Raw genomic sequence first — 19,371 nt, 5'->3', positions numbered from 1 at the left:
CTAGAAGAAGTTGTTCCATGAACACTGGAACTAAATATTGTTTTCCCTCAGCCTTACATCTTTTATAAACCCCCTAAGTAATCCTTAGGAGAACCTGAACTTTCCTCATATACTTTTTGCCTTGCTGTGTCTGTACTTACTGGTGAGTCATTTGCAGCCAAAAAAGAATATATGACAGCAGAGTTCTTTGGGTTTTTTAACATCATCAGGGCAGTAATTTGGGTGTCTGTCCTTCAGCAGTTGCCAATTTTCACAACAGTGGTAGGAACCTAATTTTCCTTGGGATTTCTGTACTTTTGTCAAGATTGACAGGTTCAGAAGTTACTGTGTGTGGCAGGGACAAGGCAGACAAACAGATGATTAGAAAGACAGCACAGACACATAAATTTGTTTCCTTAGGAAATGGAGCTACAGATTATTACCTAGGGAATTTACGGTTCTTTAAAATTGCTGCCTCTGGGTATTCTTACTAGTCATCTTCCTTCCTGTCTTTCTTTGAATCTTCTCTTAAGGTCTTTGGGGGTTTCGGGAAGGAGTAGGACCATGTGAGTCTGTACAAAAAGTTAGGCCAAATTTTCAGCGTTGTGAGGTGATACACGTGGGAAGCAGTAGACACCACCTTACTGCAACTTTCTTAAAGCTTTTTGGTGCCAAGAGTCCTCTCGCAAAATTGTGTTATTTGAATGGTGTAATTACGCGGGATTACTCTCAAATATGCAACCAGAGTGACTGATAAATGATTTCCTTTACTCCAGCAGTCATTCAAGATTAATTAGGTGCAGTTAGTATGGTGACACTTTGAAAATGTAAAGCGTTATATAAATGTTGAGTGGTATTTACACTGATTATATCCAGGATGTTGGTTGATAGGAAATACATAAAATGTTTTTTAATGCATTTCTATATATGCAGCTTCAGGTAAGAAAGCACTTTTATAAATATACTTGGCAAAGCGTTTTAAGAATTCTGTAATGGATGCTTTGAATGCCTAAGTGTGGGTTTAAAAGTGGTCTGATTGAGACACCCATCTATGGCTATCTCCTAAACTATGTTTATGCTCTGCCTGTCAACTCCCTCCCCTCGCAATGCTCCAGTTTTTACATTCTCGACTCTTGTGACGTTGGACGGTCCTCGTAGCTCTCCCATGGCAGTCAGCATTGGCCAAATGAGAAAAAGTAAACAGATGGCTTGTAGATATTTCTAATATCGATGCTATTTACTGCCCTACTGATTTGACTGTTTACTACTACTATTTACTGATTTATTTGTATCTGTGTTTGTATGGCACCTAGAACAAGGTTTACTTTTTTTTATTACCGCCTGAAAAAGTTTGTCCATCCTCTCCACTCCGAGTTACTCATTCCTACTCATCCTGCCAAAGTTTTCCACCCTCTCAGCTGTGCTGGATGCCAAGTGAACACTTTGTGTGGCTGTGCTCTGAGTGGGGGAGGAAGTGGAAGCGGCAGTGAGGGAAGGAGGAGCAAGTCTTTGAATATTATCTCCTTAATTGCTTTGTTTCAATTCTATTATGAGTTGTTCTTAAAAGGTAAATCACCAGCTCTAATGTAATGCAAAAGGAAAGGATTTTTCCCAGCGATTAATTAGATTCCTGAAAAGTCCCCTGAGCTCTCAAACTTTCGGATCTGTGGTAAGAAATAGAAAAATGTGGGAGTTCCCCAGTTAAGATGGAACGGATCATTCATTCTGGAGATTTCCCTGAAGCCTGTGTGCACCACTCATACTAGCAGGACTTTTTAATGAGCTTTTTTGTCTGTGCGTACGTTTCTACTTTGTGTTTCATCAAGGGGAAGAAGCCTGGTGTAAAGGCAGTGTAGCCAAAGGGGGCTATGCTGTGTGCTCAGGCACCCCATCTTCTCGGCTGTGAATAACAGATTGACAGAAGTCACGGCTGGCACCAAAAGGAAGAGACCAGACGCTCAAAATCAAGTCTCCCTCGTCTGCTCCTGGTAATATATTCCTGCACACGTCACTGCTAACTGCCAAATACCTTTCATGGCAGCCATGAAGCCCATCTTGCTGACTTATTCTGTATTGTTTTCCTTTTCATTGCCTTAAAAGTCACTGCTTGTTTCCTGCTGATCCTTCTTCAGGCCAGTTTCATAACCAGCTGACTGCAGGCTGCAAACACTTGACCTGTAGCGTACATGGGATCTGGATGCAAATGTATTGGCTCTGGGCCATCCCTATTGACTGTTGTTGATATTTCATTGGAATTGCAAAACCGTTATGTGGCAACATTGTGTTATTGGAAGAGGCACAAGTGTTTGGTTTGTTTTTGTGTGATTCCTACGTGTATATGAACTACACTGTGAGCTGAGGTAGGACTAACAAACGAGTGGTGTTGGGTTTCTCATTGCTCTTTTTTGCAAATGTAGATGATATGTTGCAAGCAGAATGTATACACATAGCTCAAACTTCCCCTTTCTTTTCCTTGTCCCACTTGAATAATAACAAATAATCAGGACTTTTCCCTGAGCTTGGCTGTCCCCAGGCCTGATTCCCTCTGCATAGTTTGAGAGTTAGATTGCTTCAATATGCTCTAACCTGTGCTGTAGAAAAAGTGTTATCCAGTGACTGCTGCACAGTGCTGCAGGACTGCTATTTGTCAGGACAAAGCAAAAATTATTATCTTTATCCACTCTTATATACTGTGCTTTGCACCTTTAATATTCAAATTCAACTTTAATTTCTGCTACTTGTGGAATAAAACTGACTTTGCTTCTGCAGCCCAAAATCTCAGCAATGCCCAGCGACAACACGTTGCAAAGACTGCTGCGTGTTTCACCTGTTTAGGGTGAATGTTCAAAGGCATTTCATTCTTGCAGGGTCCTTCCTGCGGACCTGTTTCAGTGGTTTTATCTCATTTTTGTCTTTTGCTTTAATGTGCTTAGTATGTCTTAACCTAATAGCTCAGTTTGATGCCTAGCAATACTATAGTAGATAGGCACCAAAGAAATAGAATTTATTATGATGATGCTGAGTTCAAGTACCAGGGAAATCTTCAAGGTATCTTGGTACAGTTGTCATTGTGGTTGCAACTGATACAAATCTTGATTTATTGTTGCAGTATTAACTCTTGTATGTTATGTGGTGTGCACAGCATGTATTTTAGCAATGTGCCAAAGTCAAAGAGATAATAATAATGATAATAATAAAAGGTTAGCCTAGAATTTAAATGTGGTGAAAGAGCTCTTCAATTTACTGGCAATGATAATCAAAGCAAAAAGAGAAACAGGCTGCTTTGAATTTAACAGGACAAAGGTAAATCACAGCTACCACTCATTCCTTCATTGCTTTTTTTCAGGTGACAATATGTGTCCCTTTAACTTCATGGCTGAATTGAATATGGTGTCCTGCTTACAGCCAGGATGCGCAGGTGGCTGCTGTCTTACCTCCTCCAAGCAGTAACCCTGCTTCTACCCCAGCAAAGGCCTTTTTTCATCTGCAAGGCTCCCTGTAACTCACCCACATGCAAATGCTTCTGACCTTAATTAAAGCAGTTCACCTCTCTCTGCCTCAAGGGATGGTTTCCTCATAAGGCAGTTGTGTTTAATTAGCATTTGCATAGCATTCTGCTGGTTGCTCTCTGGGAGCGTTGTTCCGTAGGAGCGTGGGATTGCTGAAGCCTGACTGGCAAGCTTTGCACCCTCCTAATTGACACAGAAGCCAAGTAGAAGTTACACAAGGAAAGAACAGAGAATCGTTAATGATGGATCATTAGCAAGTAACTCCTTTGAATGAATGTAGATAACTTTATAACTCTATCAAAGTGAAAAGTAGCATGATGAATTATGCATCAAACAATAAAAGCTCAAGGAAGACACTGGTTTTATAATTGCTGTGCAATTTTCTAGCATGCTCTAGTTTGTAAGATTAATTTCTTTGGGAAGTGTGAAGCCTTCTATGCCTGTTGTACACTTAATGTCGATTTTGTTTTTCTCTCATTAGAGGTTTTATTCTGTGTCTTTTGGTATCACTGCAAAAACTCCCAGGGTTTGAGATACGCAAATTTTATACTAGGACAAATTTGCACAAGCAAGTGAAAAATGTATAGCTACTAAACTAGTTCCTTTGAGGGCTTGCTGATTTCTCAGTATAAAGAGTTCTCAGATACATACACCTGAAATAAGATTGCTTTATATCTATAAATTGTTACATTTTTAAATAGAAATTGCCTAATAGTTTTGTAACTACATTGAATTTCTAGACTAATAAATCTCTAAGGGGCATTTTTGCTCTGAAATTATCTTCAGAAGCATTTCGGTTGGCACAGATAGATCATTCCTGTGGCTTGCACTAGTGCCAGTTCAGCCCTCAGTTAGTCCTAGGAAGAGGAATTGATACAAATATTGCCTAGTGATGTCACCTGTCCCTTTAAAAATCTACTGATCTCTCACTTGAGATTTCCTCTGAAAATTGAACTGAGTGTGTTCAAAGTGAGTACAATTAGAGAAATAAATTAATAGAAAAGTTATCCCTGATGTGAGCTGTTTCTTAGCTTTCATGAATATTAGTGGGTGAAAGGGACTGTGAGAGATCATCTAATCCATCAGCAAGCCCCAGGGATCGGCTGTAGGATCAGCTGTGCTAGAATAATTCTTGTTCCTAAAGACCCGATTGGTAAGACCTCTGCAGCCTCCTCACATGGCCTGTTTCAGCATTTTGCTACCCCTGCCATTATAAAAGTTTATTTTCTAGTGCCTAACTTCAGTTTCCTTTGATGCAATTTAAATCAATTATTTCTCATTCATCATGGACATGAAAAAGGATTTACTTCTTCCTTGCAGAAAGGTCGCATGGATTTTTGGGGGGTTTGGGTTTTTTGGTGGTGGTTATTTTTACATTTTTTGAAGACAGTTTTGAAGACTTTTTTCCCTGGCCTTTCTCTTTAGGTCCACGATTCCACTTTGTTCAGACTGTCATATTTTCTCTGATCATTTTGGCTGCTGTCCTGTAGAACCTCTTCAGGTGTTCCAGATGGCTGTGCAGTGGGGGCCCCACACCAGACACTGCTCCAGCTGTGACCTGCCTAGCTCTAACTAGAGCAAAAAGATTATTTCATGTGTCCTGCAGGCTTCTCTCCTGTTTGTATGTCCCTGTATGACGCTTGCCTTTTTCACAACAGCATGATGTTGTTGACTCATCTTCACCTTGTGATCTAGAATAACCCCTAGCTATTCCTACCTTGCTATTTGTCCCCTGCCCTGTACTTATATAATTAAATGTAGTTCCTTCCCCTTGATGTCACTGAATTTCACCCTGTTTTATCAGCCCATTTCTCCAGTGTAGCCAGGTCATTGTGAAATCTGCTTCACAGTCAGTTTTAGCTTGAAGTCCTCAGAAACCTGAGCAGGTATGATCTGAGTTCCATCAGCCAGCCCACTAAAAATATACTGATCATTGCTTCATCCTGAACAGATTCCTCTGGAGCTCACTTGAAACATTCTTTTGTTTTACAAGATCCTAGGTAGCAATTCTCTGAATATGATTTCTCTCTCAGAATTGCACCTGGCTTTGGATTTACCTAGATCATGTTTTTTTAGTGAGTTTATGGAAAACAGCAGAGAATTTTCTTTCTGAAAGTCAAATCTTGATCTGGCATCCTAGTGGTTGAAGGGTCATCTCACCTGAGTTTAGATGTCTGGGTGGTAGAGGTCTGCATCTAAGGCACTTGTCTTCCCTCTCCTTTATGGAGAAACATAGGTGATCACAATTCATCTGGCCAGGTTTAGTCATTTACCAGTGTCTTAGAACTACACTGTAAGTGTGTCTTTTCATCTGCAGGGACTCCAAAGGGAACGTAAGCAACTAAACATCTATATCTAGGCTATTGGCGTCTAAAGTTAGATCGGCGGTATCTCACCTCCAGCCCTTCTCCTGGTAGAAAGACAAGAGATCGAGTGTACACTATTTGTTCTAAATAGATGCATGCTGGCTGTTACTCATCTCCTGAGTACTTTCATTGTCATTATTTGTTCCAGTACTTAATGGAACGTGAAGTTAAATTATTTGGTCCACAATTCCTTGGTTCTACCTCCTTTCCTTTTTAAACACAGGAACCACACCTGACCTCTTCCAGGAGCATACTCATCAGGAATGTACCAAATCAGCTTGAAAAAAAATGGTTTTCTCAGCACTCTTTATCTTATTTTGTCCTGCTTGGAGGTGGATATCTTTGCTGTATTAATCATTTGATTATAGTTGATGAAGACTGTTGAAAAAATGGCATATTTTGGCAGGCCACATGACCTTTGTCAGCATCTCTGCTCAAATAAATAGTAACTTCAAGTAGTGAACTTCCCTACTCATGCCCTTATAGGATGACTTCTTGCTCTGGTTCATTTCCCTTGCTGGTTGATAATCCTGTTTCTTCAGAAATAAGTCAAACGCTCTTCTGCCTATTAAAATGCCCTGTGTATTTCTTTGCATTTCTAAGTAAAGGTATAGTGTCATAGGCAAAGACATAACTACATAAAACTTTTTCTGTAAATTCTTTTTGACGGTATAATAAAGACCATAACTATGAATAGAGGAATCCTTTTGCCAATTGTCTAAAGCATCAAAGGTTGTTGAATTTTGTATTAAAGAAAAGTTTTCAACTGACAATTCAGGGAATTCTTATCCTCTATTTCTGTATAAAACAGTTAGTCTTTCTATGCATACACTGTGTGCATACCTCAGTTTTGGTCCTAGAGTAAATTTGTGGCTCATTCTCTCTTCTGAGACTGATAGTAATGGTATAGCCACTTGTCTGCAGGGAACTGCACTGAAATCTCTGTTCACTTCCCTCAAGAGGATTGCTAAAAAGTGAGAACTGACTACCTGCAATAGACATAAAATTCTTCATATCGTTGCCAGCTTCCCTAAGTGATTTCCACCTTTGAAATTATTCTTGCCAGAGTAAATAAACCATTGTTGAGTTTCTTACGGCTGCTGCTACCTATATTTTTGATAGAAAACATAAAACAAGCTGGGAATAACTTTGCTGTACATGATGTCAGTTCTGCGTCACCGCAGGAGAATGGAGCACGCTGCGGAGGTACTTGAGTTGTTGCTAACTGGAGATGGTGCTTCCCGTCGTCCAGTGTGCTGCTCTGACATCACTGACAGTGTCTCAACGTGACATTTCATTGCGTTCTTATGGTTGAGCTGCCTCCTGTTGTAGACAGTGTGGGGATTTCTGCACCACATCCCATGGTGTGGTCTGGGCATTGCCTGTGTCATTCAAGTGGCAGAAGGTGGTAGACCTGTGATGTAATATGACTCAGAGCACCTTGATATAGATACCCCTGGGAACAAGGGGAAGACTTTCTTGACGTTGGGTGAATATTCAGCAATTCTGCATTTGGGCGAACTGCTTAAAACTGGCTTATTGGTACATTATTGTGAACTGGAATTTTTTTAGTCTATAATTCCAGAATATAACATTTCTGTGATAAGGGCTGTGATGAGACTGCTGTGAAAATGAGATACTTTCCTTTAAACTAACATAGACACTTCAGTATAAATATGGGCAGTAACTCTGGAAAATAATTTCCCTCCTGTCTCCTTTTTTTACAGGACCAGGTGTCAGATACAGTGAATTTGCTGTGTCGCATCCCAAACCACCTCCGCTTGTTGGACAGCATACAGTGGAGATACTGAAGGGCATGCTGGGGTACAAGGATGATGCCATAGAAGAACTGCTCCGCACTGGTGCTGTGGCTCAGCATGAGGTCAGATAAGGAACATTAGCTACATTCCTTCACACTGAGTTCACATTACTTTGTCCTCTCTTTGCTCCCTTCAGCTCCCCTAATGGGACTCAAAGAGAAGACATAATTTAATTCCTAATTTTCTTCCATGTGTGTTTGTATGATTTTAACACTGATGTATCAAATAAACAATCTCACACTGTCTGAGTGAAAGATTTTCTTGGGGCAGGTGGGAGTAAATGTAATTATACAGTCCTGTGTGGCTACTCATTTTCTGTACTTCATATGGGAAATGGAGTTCTTATCATAATTACAGTAATTGCCTAAACGTTTGTCCCCAGAAAGACATAATGTTAGTGAAAAGAAGCAGAACTTTAAAAATCTGTATACTAGATTCTCCACTTGCAGAAAGCTGCCTTGTACAATTATTTTAGTAGAAAATCAATTATGTACAAATTGGTGGTTGATCTAATCGATTTTGAACAGAATCATCAGTCATGAACTCTTTGTTCATCTCTATGTTAAATCATGGGTAGATTAACCGTTGCAAAACTCACTTCTGTTCCCTAGTATTCCCAATTACCAGTATGTCTTTATATTACATTGCATGGTCATGACAATCCCAGCATGTTAGCAGAAATAAGCTGGAATTGGCACAGTTCTTCAGTTATGAAACAAACCTATTCCAAGACCGGTTGAGAGACAAACTATGATTGAACAGTCTTTTGTAATTTTATTCAGAAAGGCCCAGGGTACTGTTAGTTAAACGTCGATCCACACAAAACCACATGCTGAATGTCAAATACCAGAACTAGCCAGAATTCTTGGTCTGGTTCTGTGGGTAGGTACTGATCCCTGTCTCTGACTCTAGTTTCCCTCCAAAGCACCTTTCACTGTGGAGAAAACACAGGTTAAAATCTGTGTAAAACTTTTGACTCAGTCCCACACCCCCCCACACCCCCCCCGATTAAAACATGGTGAGAGCTGACAAACCTTCCTCAAATTTAGTAATACCATATCCTGCAGTAGAGCTGCTCGTAAGAGTAAGGCACTATGCATTGCAAGAAGGTGGAAGAATATGATCCATGGCAAATCGTGAGGAAAAGATTAAACAAGAGCCATTTCTTCGCTATGAACCAATCTGGCATTACTTCACTTGCAGAAGACACGCCATGCTCCTCTATCGCAGTATATAATTTACAGCTAAAGTAAACTCTGCGTATGGGAAGGGTCTAACCTTTGTTGTGTGCACCCTGGGAGCGAGGCAAAGCCTTTCTGCTCCTAGAACTAAATCAAACTAACTCAAATTGACACTCAACACATAATGTCGGTATTTCTCCCAAAGTATCGGAAACAGGCCTGGCATTATAACTAGCTTGTCACTTTGTTTCCACTCTAACAAACAACATCGTCTGTATTACATTTGAACTTCACAACTCTGCGTTACCTTCTGGGGGAAGAAAAGGGGTTATTACATAATCAAATTGCAGTGGAACCCCACTGTGGTTGCTCATTTTTGAAGCCCAGTGTGTTTTGGTTCATTTGTTTGCTTGTTTTCTCTGTGGCTTTGTGTTCTTTTTTTCAAATCTTTTTTTTCTTTTCGTTTTTTTTTTTTTTTTTTTTCCTCTCTTGCACTGCATTCCTGGCACCAAACTCCGTACTCCGTCCATGTGCTAAAGACATCATGAGATCCTGGAAGAGTGACTTCTTAAATAAATACAGAAATAAGTCTGAATGGAGAATAGGGACACTATAGGGGAAGAATTGAAACTGGATTGGAAGAGGTTTTGATATAGTCCACCTTCCTTTTAATCTAAGGGGGAACATCCCTTTTTTAATGAGAAAAGCAGCAATTTGAATTCAGCTTCACATAAAATGGATAATCTTGTATAGGACTGAACTTTGTTTACTAATGAAAACTGTTTAGCACTGTCAGATAACATTCACGAATAAATTTGCTGGTTTTACTTTGTTAAGGGCTCTTTTCTTCCCATTTCTAAGAATCACATGCATAAGATATAGCAAAATATTGCTCAGTTTTGTTCAAGGATTTCTAAAAAATTCTTTTATTTTGTGCTTTTCCAAGCAATGGAAATAGCAAATCACCACATCCTTAGCTACAGTAAATTGGCAGAGCTTCTTTAACGTAACAATGCTGGTTTAAATCAGCTGAATATCAGGCTATTAACTCCATAACGTATTTCGTGCAGAGTTCACATGCAAACAGTGTTTCCCTTATTTTTTCTTTTTTCAGTGTTTTCCTCTCTGCTATGTTGACAGTCAAATGCCTAAAGGGATAATCAGAGACATTATTTTGTCTCACCTCCAGTACTTACTGCAACAGGAGAAATCCAGATACCATTTCTCAGTGTTTAAGTCATACACTCACACACAGACTGTTGCTAAGTCTTCTCTTCAAGTCAGAAATAAATGGAAGTCTTTAAATAGGTGGGTGTCTGGGAGCCTAAAAAGTCCTGTAGCTTCCCAGGCCTGATCATGAAATTTTATCCTTTCACAAGGTTTGATCCTTTGATTTTGGATGATTTGGAAGACAGCTAAATAATTGTCATGATAATATCTAAGCTGTTATAGTACCCTTTTCCTTTAAAAATGAACAAATAAATGCAGAAAGAGTATTTACGAAAGTTACTGCACTCTTCCCAAGAATCTTCAGGAATACATGTCTCTAGAGCTCAACTGCATTTTGACAATCTTGTAATTTCAAAATGGTTTTCTTCTGTACTGCAAAATGGGAAATCAATCATCACATGGGATTCTGGACCTCATAAACTGAGATCCCTCCAATTTCAAGGAAGGGATGTAGTTAGGAATGACTATACACAGCTGCCTCTGGCAATGAGCATTTGTTTTTCTCTGCTTAAATTGGAAAGGAATCTGGCGCTGCCATGATGTGAGTGTGTGTGGTATTGGCCTTAATTTGACTTGATTTACACATCACTGTATTAAAAGAAAAAAAAAAAAGATTTCCATTTTGGCATCTCTTCTGACTCCATGGTCCATGGTCCCTTTGGCTCCATTCTCTGCATTGGGGGATCCCATTGTTCTTGAGGTACCTTGACCATGAAAAATGTTTCCTCAGCCCTCCTCATATCACTGTCTTCATTTCTTTTCCATGCAAACTAGTAAAGCTCTTCACTGGGTATAAATCACCCAGAAAACTGCAAAATTGGTAGAGTCAGGCTAGTTTTGCATAGCTTGAGGATCTCACTGAAGGGTATTTTAATGCATTAAAAGAAAATTCCAATCAAACAACAGGCAAAGGGACAGTAATGGATTTTTCTTGTTCCTATGCAGGTCTTGTTCCTGGTATCTCTTCCCCAGAATCTTCCCACGCACTTGGGAAGCCCCTGCATGGTTGTCTGCAATGGGTGCCCCAGAACTGATATTCAGAAGTAGGTCTTTTTTGATTAGTGGCCAGGAGGAACAAGTAACCCGCTAGCAGAAGCTCACCAGCCTCAGCAGCTATCCAGCCTATGTGCGAAAGCCAGTGAAGCCATATTCATGCGAAGATTGATCCGTTGAAAGGGATTACTTAATTGAGCTGGAAGGCGAATGCTTCTTTTCTTCTTTTCTTCTCAGGTTTATAAAATCCAAATCAACAGAAAAAAAGTTACTTTGTCATTTTCTTTTTTTAAAAAATATAAAAAAAAGCAGAGAAAGGCAAAATATCCCCATTCTTGACTTACATACAAAATATAAAGGTCCTCTTTTCTGATGTTTATTGAAATAGAGGCTTTTGAAGCCTGTTGATATTAAAGTTTTGGCCTTGCTTCTTCAAAGATTAAAGCTCAGCCCAAAGATGTCTAATGACAATGTGCTAAGGCTAAAGCAGTCCGAGTAACTCTTCCAGTGAGTGTGCATGCATACGCAAAAACTGGGGAGAGCATTTTCATTAAATTGTCATACAGCTCTGCCACTGACAGAGCACTGTAAATCCTCAGCCTGGTGAACCTGGAGATAAAAAGCAGCTAGGCGTCTCTATGACTAAAATGGTCATGATTTCTTTTAATATCTAAATGACAAGACATAGTTAATCCTTTGACCCTCCTAACGTTATAGCACTGTATTAAAATGTATTTATTTCCCCAAAATGTATTAAAATGTATTTAATTGCCCAAAGACAGAGGAAAGGTAAAGTACTTTCAGAGTCCAGGAATGCTGGCACAGCTGCTCACATTTCATGTCAGTGACATTAAACAGTGCCAGATACAGTACTTTTCTTAACTGCTTGTACATTGAGTTTAATGTGGCCTGGTGAAATGCTAAACGTTATTAGCTGGTGAAAAAAAAACCCAACCAACCTCAGAGCAGTTCCTGCAGGATCAAGTAACCTCCCTACACAGAGGGCAGCATGATACTGGCCAATGTGATAAAAATACACTGATAAACAGTGATATAGTCAACTTTTTAAAGCTGACAACCAATCAATTCAATTACTGTATGTTTCTGTTGTGACTGGAATTCGGATCAGAAGTGTGAGAAAAATGCCTGGGATCACGTATGCCAAGGACCCATGAAACTTCTGCAACAAGATCTCTTTTTTGGCACACGCTGTGTCAAGGATTGAAGGGGGGCCAAGCGAGGGTTGAGGTGGGGACAAGCTGTTAATCTTTAGATTTTTTCTGTTCTCCAGAGCTACAGATAGAAGTGAATTAGCGAGCACCAATTAGCCCTTAGTTAACAAGAAATTCTTAAAAGTCCTAGGGTAGAGGGTACGCTAAACTGCCTGCCTTAAAAGGCCTTCATGATGGTCTAATTTACAGTGAGCAGTGTCGTACTGCTTATTTGCAAGGTACTCAGGAAGGCAGATTGGGGAGGAGCCTGCTTCACTGCAATTGCCTCTGTGCTTCAGCTGTTCCACTATTTGTCTATCGAATAGCTACCCCAAACTGTCCTAAAGCGCCTTAAAGTACAAGAAGAAATTTGAAGATGTGTAACCTGGTAGAGGAATGCGTATGTAGCTCTCATCTCTTGCAGATCCATTTTAGGAGAAGCTGAAGTTTCACATTAAAAAGTTGTGTATAAAAATGCAGAGTAGTGTGTACGTTTCCCGCTGTCACTCTCTTCTCCTGGAGGATTGAGCCTCTGACTAAAGCAAATGTTGTGTGAGAAAAGTGACAGTTCTCTGATCAATTTTTTGGTCTTTTCATCAAAGCCCTCTCTCTCTTCCAAAGCCAAAAGTGAAGGCTTTTAGCTGAAAGATGGAACTATTGATTCAGCAATGCCACTGCGGAGCTTCCTGCGAGTCACGGTTCGAGAATTGTATGCCCCTTTCATCTTCAGGCCAGGTGGCCACGGGACGCCTGTGATACATCACATGAGTTTATCGTGAGAGTATACTGTGCTGCTTAATGGGAAATGCAATCTAGCCAGAGGAAAACGGGATCATGAAGCACACTACAAAACTATACATGAGTCACTGGGGCACCATTTTCCTGAATTCGAGTTTTCAGGAACAAAACCCGTTGTCCAACTGGCTGCACTCCTAGGCAGTTCTGCCCTCTCAGTGTAACATAGCCACTCTGCTAAATTCTCTGTACTTTAAGGGACATATTTTATGGAGAACAGCTTGAGATAGAGAAAGGACCTTAAGAATAACCAGGATCAAAGAGAAAACACTGCTTGAGACTTACACTCATTTACATCTGTGTTGACAGAAAACTCCAGAGTCTGTGGTATGGTAAGTAAGGCTGATGCATTATCTGCAGCCCTTGTGTGCAGCCCACGTCTCCCCATACCTCTGCAGAACAGTTCTGTCTGTAACAGCAGCAGACCTGGCAAGAGCTTACATGACCAAACAGAATGGCAACAGATCCTGGTTGCAAACCAGTATTAACTACTGTTGACCTGGTGCAGCGTGAGGACCTGCTACTCTCGGTCAATGATGATAATTTGGTAAGAAATGTTGATTTGTTAACAAATTTGCATTTGTTAATACTTTTGAAGATTCCCTACTGCTTGCTGACTCATTTTGTGTGGTTTTATGGACTTGCCTTCTTCGAATTTTCTCTTAATGTACTGGTTGTCCTATCTCCTTTGCATTTACAACTGCATTTGTGGAGTTTTAGAGCACATGTCTGTTTTCTAAAAGAGTATCGCTGGTTTCCAAAGCATTGTACCTCTGACCAAGCAATTGATTCTCCTAAAGTATGAAAATTATTAGAAAACATTACAGAACTATTTTGCACCATAAGCATTGGAGAATTAAAAGCCTAATCCATTGCCCTTTGAATGCAATGAAGGGGAACTCATATAGATTTCAGTGGACTTCGAGTCTGAACCTAAGTCAGCATCATGAATTTTTTCATGTTTCTGAATATGCCAGATTGTGTCATTTGCTTATAGACAAACCATTAACATATTTTTTCTCTGGAGATGCTTTAAAATAGAGACATTTCAGGTACACAAACCCTCATTTCTTTAACTTCCTATGGGAAAAGCTTTCATATTTTTCTATGCTCTCGTCCAGAAACCTTCAGTCATTGGGGTTTTTGTTTCTTTGGTAGGGTTAAAAAGTGTTCTCTCTCTCTTGTTATTGTACTTTCACTTTAAATTATAATATGATCTAAAATTTAGATGTTTCTTAAATCAAATGCCCCACGAGGCTTTATATGATATTTGTACTTGCATTAACAACTGTAATATTAGCAACGTTAGTAGGTGACATCAGTAGAAGACTCATTTACTGAACTGTGTTTGAAGAAAGGAGAAATCCTAACCTTTTTTGTGAGTAGCTTATTGTGAGAAATGTGGACTATTGCCAACCTTAAATACTCAAATACCTGGGATCAGACCCTAAAACAATCAGGAGCAGTTTAAAAATTCAGAGGAGTTCTAAAGTAGTGTGGTAGAACAAGAGATCTAGATCAGATTTTAAAAGAAAAAGAAGCAATAGCAAGATTTGTGATAAAGTTGATAGAGCTGGCAATGTCTCTTGTACATGTATGTGTTTGTGGAACAACATGCAGGTCATTGCTGGCTTTCTTGCAGGCCTGGAATTTGTCCAGCTTGGTTCTCTGGGTTTTAGGGAGCTGATTCTTTTAGGAGTTTTTTAGGAAATTGTTGGAAGTGAATTCTGCTGATGATTTTGCTAGCAGTATTTTAAATATCTGGTTGTTGGTAGTACTACCTGGGCATTCATCAGCTGCTGAATGCTGGAATCAAGCTGATGGTACTTGATATATTGAAACGGATGCTCTTTCATGTTATGCAGCATGCATTTGAATAGGTTGGATATGAATATTTGCAGTTAAGAAAATAAGTATCGTGTGATGAAAGCAGTCTTATTTGGGCTGGTCAAGTGTATTCCCTACTTCTTTATACAAATAAAATCAAAGGCAGTTCTTCACAGATGAAGGAGATAGAAACCCAGCTCTTAAGGTGGGATGAAGATTGATAGCTGCAGATATGTCTTGAAATGGTGGAATTTATCATAGCTCTGTTGGCTTCCATAGCTTTAAAGGATTTATCCTCATGTGAAGAAGACCAGTCCAGTGGTTGTTGGGATAACTGAGGGCTATCAGAAAATCTGCATGCCACAGATTTCCTGTGTGATGCTGGGCAAGTCCCATTCCCTTCTTTTAAGCTGTCTGTATGTAGTATGGTACTTTCCAATCAGAAGGACAAACTAGAGGTTGCAAGCTGACCTGATAGCAGAGGCCATCACTGTTTAGACAGATGGAATCCATTGTCTGTCTTGCAGAGCCATTGTGTTGATTTTAAAATGCATGTGTTGCAGCATAGCACAGAAGTTAAATTGTTTTGCAAAGTGAGGACATTCTATTTTTCCCGTAAAACCAATATGAACAACCGCAGTTTCCCAATCTCCCATTACTGAAGCAGAGAGAAGCCTCCCCAAAGGGCTTGTGAAAGACCTCCACAGATCATTTGGGTATAAACAGATAGTATCTTTGTACCTAGTGGTTGCTTACGTATAAAACCGAGATCACAAACTTTTAGAGTTTGGCCTTTCTGGCAGCAACTGCAAAAAGTTCAGGAAGTTAATCTCATTTTCTGACTGGGATAGCGACTTTAAGGTTAGGGAGATTAGCTGCAATGTATATTCTCAGGAAGAACTACTGGCAGCACTAGAATAAGCTGAAAAAAAAGATGGGTTTACATCTCAGGTGGAAAAAAGTAAAGAAGAAAGGCAAAACAAGGCAAAAGAAAAAGAAAATAGAAGAGAGCAAAAAAGCAAAAGCAAAAAGGAAAAGGAAGAGAAAAAAGAAAAGGAAAGAAAAGAGAAAATAAAAGAAAAAAGAAAATAAAAGAAAGGAAAAAGGAAGAAGAGGGAAAGAAAGAAAATAAAACATAGGAAAGAAAAGATGAAAGAGAAGAGAAAGAGTGACAGGAATTGGGATACTGAGAAAAATTTGTTATATATGTTGCTGTGGTTGATCCTTCTGTTGGCTCTAATAGTGATACGTAGCATTAAAACTCTGGTGAATGATCACAGCCGTGAAAAGGCAGAGAGCACCAGCAGTGACCTGGGCTAGCCCGGTGGAGGGATTTCAGTAGGGATGCAGGAGGGCCTTAGGCACTGCATGGCGTGGTCACTGGTGCGTGCCTGGTGGTTACCAGGCAGAGGGGTGAAGTTACACAGGGGAGGACAGACATATGGACAATGGAGGGCGAGGAGGAACCCAGGGAGAACTGACTGCAAACAGAAGCTCTCCAAATCTTGGAAAATATACTCAAATGAGCGAAGCAATCATTCAGGATCAGTTCCCTGATCTGGGGGTGTGTGCTGATCACTTGGTTAGGAAACTTCCCTAGAAGGGTGGACAAGAGACTTTGCCTTTTGAAAAGCAGAAGGTAACACTGTGTTCTTTTCCATATTTCTCACCCTGCAAAATTTCAAATGAAGGGCCTGATCCCATGCCAAGTGGAGCACATGGAATTACTTCCTTTGCCTTTGATACATTCTGGCTCAGCATTTAATTAATAGTCTTGATTTTATAAATAGTTTTTTGGTTTTGAACTTTTCACTCCACCTTTCCCAGATAGAAAGATGGGACCCAAACTTCTCTCATTAATTAATCTCAGATGGTTTGTTTCTGCTTTCAAGGTGTGCGTGTGGAGCCCTCTGAACTTCCTGGACACGAATGAATGTGAAATCTGGCCTACGCTTAAAAGTAGGTCTGAATCTGTAATGTGAAAATGTTCTGAATGTGAATTTCAGTCTGATTATATTTGTAATGCTCATATGCATTCCAGGAAATACTGAAATATTTGAACTCCAGAAGAAGGGACAGCAATGAAAAGCGGATTGAAATCTTGCACGTTCAAATACAGAAGAAATTGAAAACTGCCCAAGACTTGCTAAGCCTGTCATTTGAGCCTTGATGATTAGTTACTGAAATCATCCACATTTTTTTTGGAAAAAAAAAAAATCCATTGGATTTCAGTTAATACCCAGTTTTGCAATCTGCTCTCAAACTGAAAAACGAAGAGGAATTCAATGACCTACACAGTCATGTCAAATCATACAGTTTAAATGAAACTAGTTCAGTTTCCATGCAAGTCGGCGTGGAATAGTATTGGCTTCCAAAGGAAGAAAAATCAGGAACTCAGGCTGTTGTTCAAACATTAATGTCAGTAACTCATCTTTCGACCTGCCATGCTGAAATCTTATTTCTTCCCATTTAAAGTTCAGAAGAAGCTGAAAGTATGTGAAAGAGCATTTGGGCTCAAAAGATACTTTAGACATTACCGTCTGAAAAACGCCCTTGGTTTTACATCTCCAGACTATGCTGCCAATGCAAAGGGTATTTGCTCCGGAGGAGCAGCTGGGTGTGGGTGCCCCAGCAGTGGATTTGCAGCTTGACTCCTTTAAGAGCAGCCCAAAACCAGAGCATTAAGGCAGAGGTGAGGGGTATCAGGGTTGTCCCCGGGACGCAGTGGTGTCCTCCCTTCTCCTGCAAGGAAGGCAGTGATGGGCGTTGCAGGGGTCACGGACACCTGTGCCCCTCAGCATGGTGGGTCAGGAGCCAGCTGGGCTCACAGAGCTTACACCTGGTGAGGAAAGAAGTAGGTCTGCAAGGAGGACTCATTGTGGGTGTGGGGTTGGGGAACAACAATTTGGGGGGATCAGATGAAGAGGGGAGGCCTTGTAGGGTATTTGGAAACTGAAAGGTGTTTTTATCCCTATTTCTGTCCCTTGGAAAGGAAAGGTCTCCTGAAATTCAGTCCACTGCAGCTGAGATGCCTTGTAAAGCTATACAGGGATGAAGGGGGGCTGCTAGGCATTGGGCAGGGCAGCTCCTGCTGGCTGTTAGCCACATGATTTGGGCCACTCTATCATGCCAAATCTATGAGCATTAACTGCTCTTTGATTTATTTTGCTCCCAAGCTTGACAGAAAGCCTGCCTTTGGGAAAGAAAGCCAGCAAAACTGCTAGAGCATTAACAGTGCTGCAGGTCTGAAAGTGTAAAAAGACCAAGGGTCACCTGAAACTAATGCTGAAGAAGTTACGGCAGGTGGTTTGCGAGGGCACAAAAGGGCATCCCCTGAGCTCTCTGCTGACCTGCTCCATCAAGGATTTCTCTTGGTTGCTCTTGTGTCTCCTGCTCTCTGGCTTATCCAGTTGCTTTGCAATGCCTTTGGGCAAGGACTGCCTGTTTCTGTGTGTTTGACCAGCATAACAAGGTACTGATTTTGCTTGGATGTTACAGTGGTATGAATAGCTAGTGTTTTGTTCATCAGCTATAAATTCTGAGAAAACTGGCTATCTTTCTTGTTGTGCTTTTGGACTTTGTCACCAAGAAAGTATCTGATTTCTTCTATCACTATGAGTCTGGGCTACAGTCAAAAGACTTGACTTCTTTTTTTGCTTTTGTTCTTATTTCAGATCCTTAACCCTTAAAACTGCCTTGCACTTATCCCTTAGATTTCAGACTTTTTTTTTTCCTTCTGAATGTTTTCTGTTGTTGTCAAAAGAAGAAATGTGATAATTTGGAAGGTTCACAGAAAGCATGTTTTGTGATTATTGTTCTTGTGATCTGTCCAATGTAAACTGCTTTAGAAAAGCTCTGTTCCAGCCACTTTAATTCACTTTTGCAGAATACTGGATTTGCAGTTGGCTAAAGACAAGGGCTTTTCTTTTAATGGGTACTCTGAGAGGAATGCAGTTTAACCGTTCAGTTTCTGTCCTGGCTTTTAGCTCTGCCTAATGGTGCCCGGGGGAGTCCTATGTGGTTAACTTAAGGCTAATCTTCCTTTGCCACCTTTTTATTGTTGGTAAGGGGCAAATATGCTCTTTCCAGTGCTTTGAGTGTGGTGGCCCATGGCACTGTGCTACTGGGGCAGTTTGAGGGTGCCCTTTCTAAGGCCAGTTCCTCATCCCTAATACAGTCTAAAAAAGTGTCACAGAAATGTTTGCGTCTGCTGCAGCTGGGGAATAACTCTGCTGCCCACGCAGGCCCGAGAGGGAGATTCCCGCAGAGCTTCTGCACGAAGTCATGTTGCAAAGCCTGCTCAGTGCCGAACCACAGCCTGGAAGGGCTGGTGGTACCTGGGAGCACAGTCTCAATAGCAGAGCTGAAACCACGAAGCTTGGCTTTCCCTGGGTGGAATGACACCCGTTCACACCAGCTGGGAACCCAGCCCAGTTTCATGTTTCTGCTCACTTCAGCGC

General features: G+C 40.5%; 1 protein-coding gene across 1 annotated transcript in view; it reads left to right on the top strand.

The window, feature by feature from the left end:
* SUGCT (succinyl-CoA:glutarate-CoA transferase) overlaps positions 1–11,132 on the top strand; it is a gene marked incomplete at both ends in the record, with an annotated part of 332,869 nt that extends 321,737 nt beyond the window's left edge. Inside the window, 2 exons of the mRNA XM_082310601.1 lie at positions 7,582–7,736; positions 11,031–11,132. Of these exons, the coding sequence (XP_082166727.1) occupies positions 7,582–7,736; positions 11,031–11,132 (257 nt within the window). The remainder of the gene's footprint in view (positions 1–7,581; positions 7,737–11,030) is intronic.
* Positions 11,133–19,371: the final 8,239 nt, after the last annotated feature.

The sequence above is a fragment of the Platalea leucorodia genome (assembly GCF_965183815.1).
Source record: "Platalea leucorodia genome assembly, chromosome: 1".
Lineage (NCBI taxonomy): Eukaryota > Metazoa > Chordata > Aves > Pelecaniformes > Threskiornithidae > Platalea > Platalea leucorodia.
Note: the sequence above shows the minus strand (reverse complement) of the source record. Positions and strands in the feature narration are given on the sequence as shown.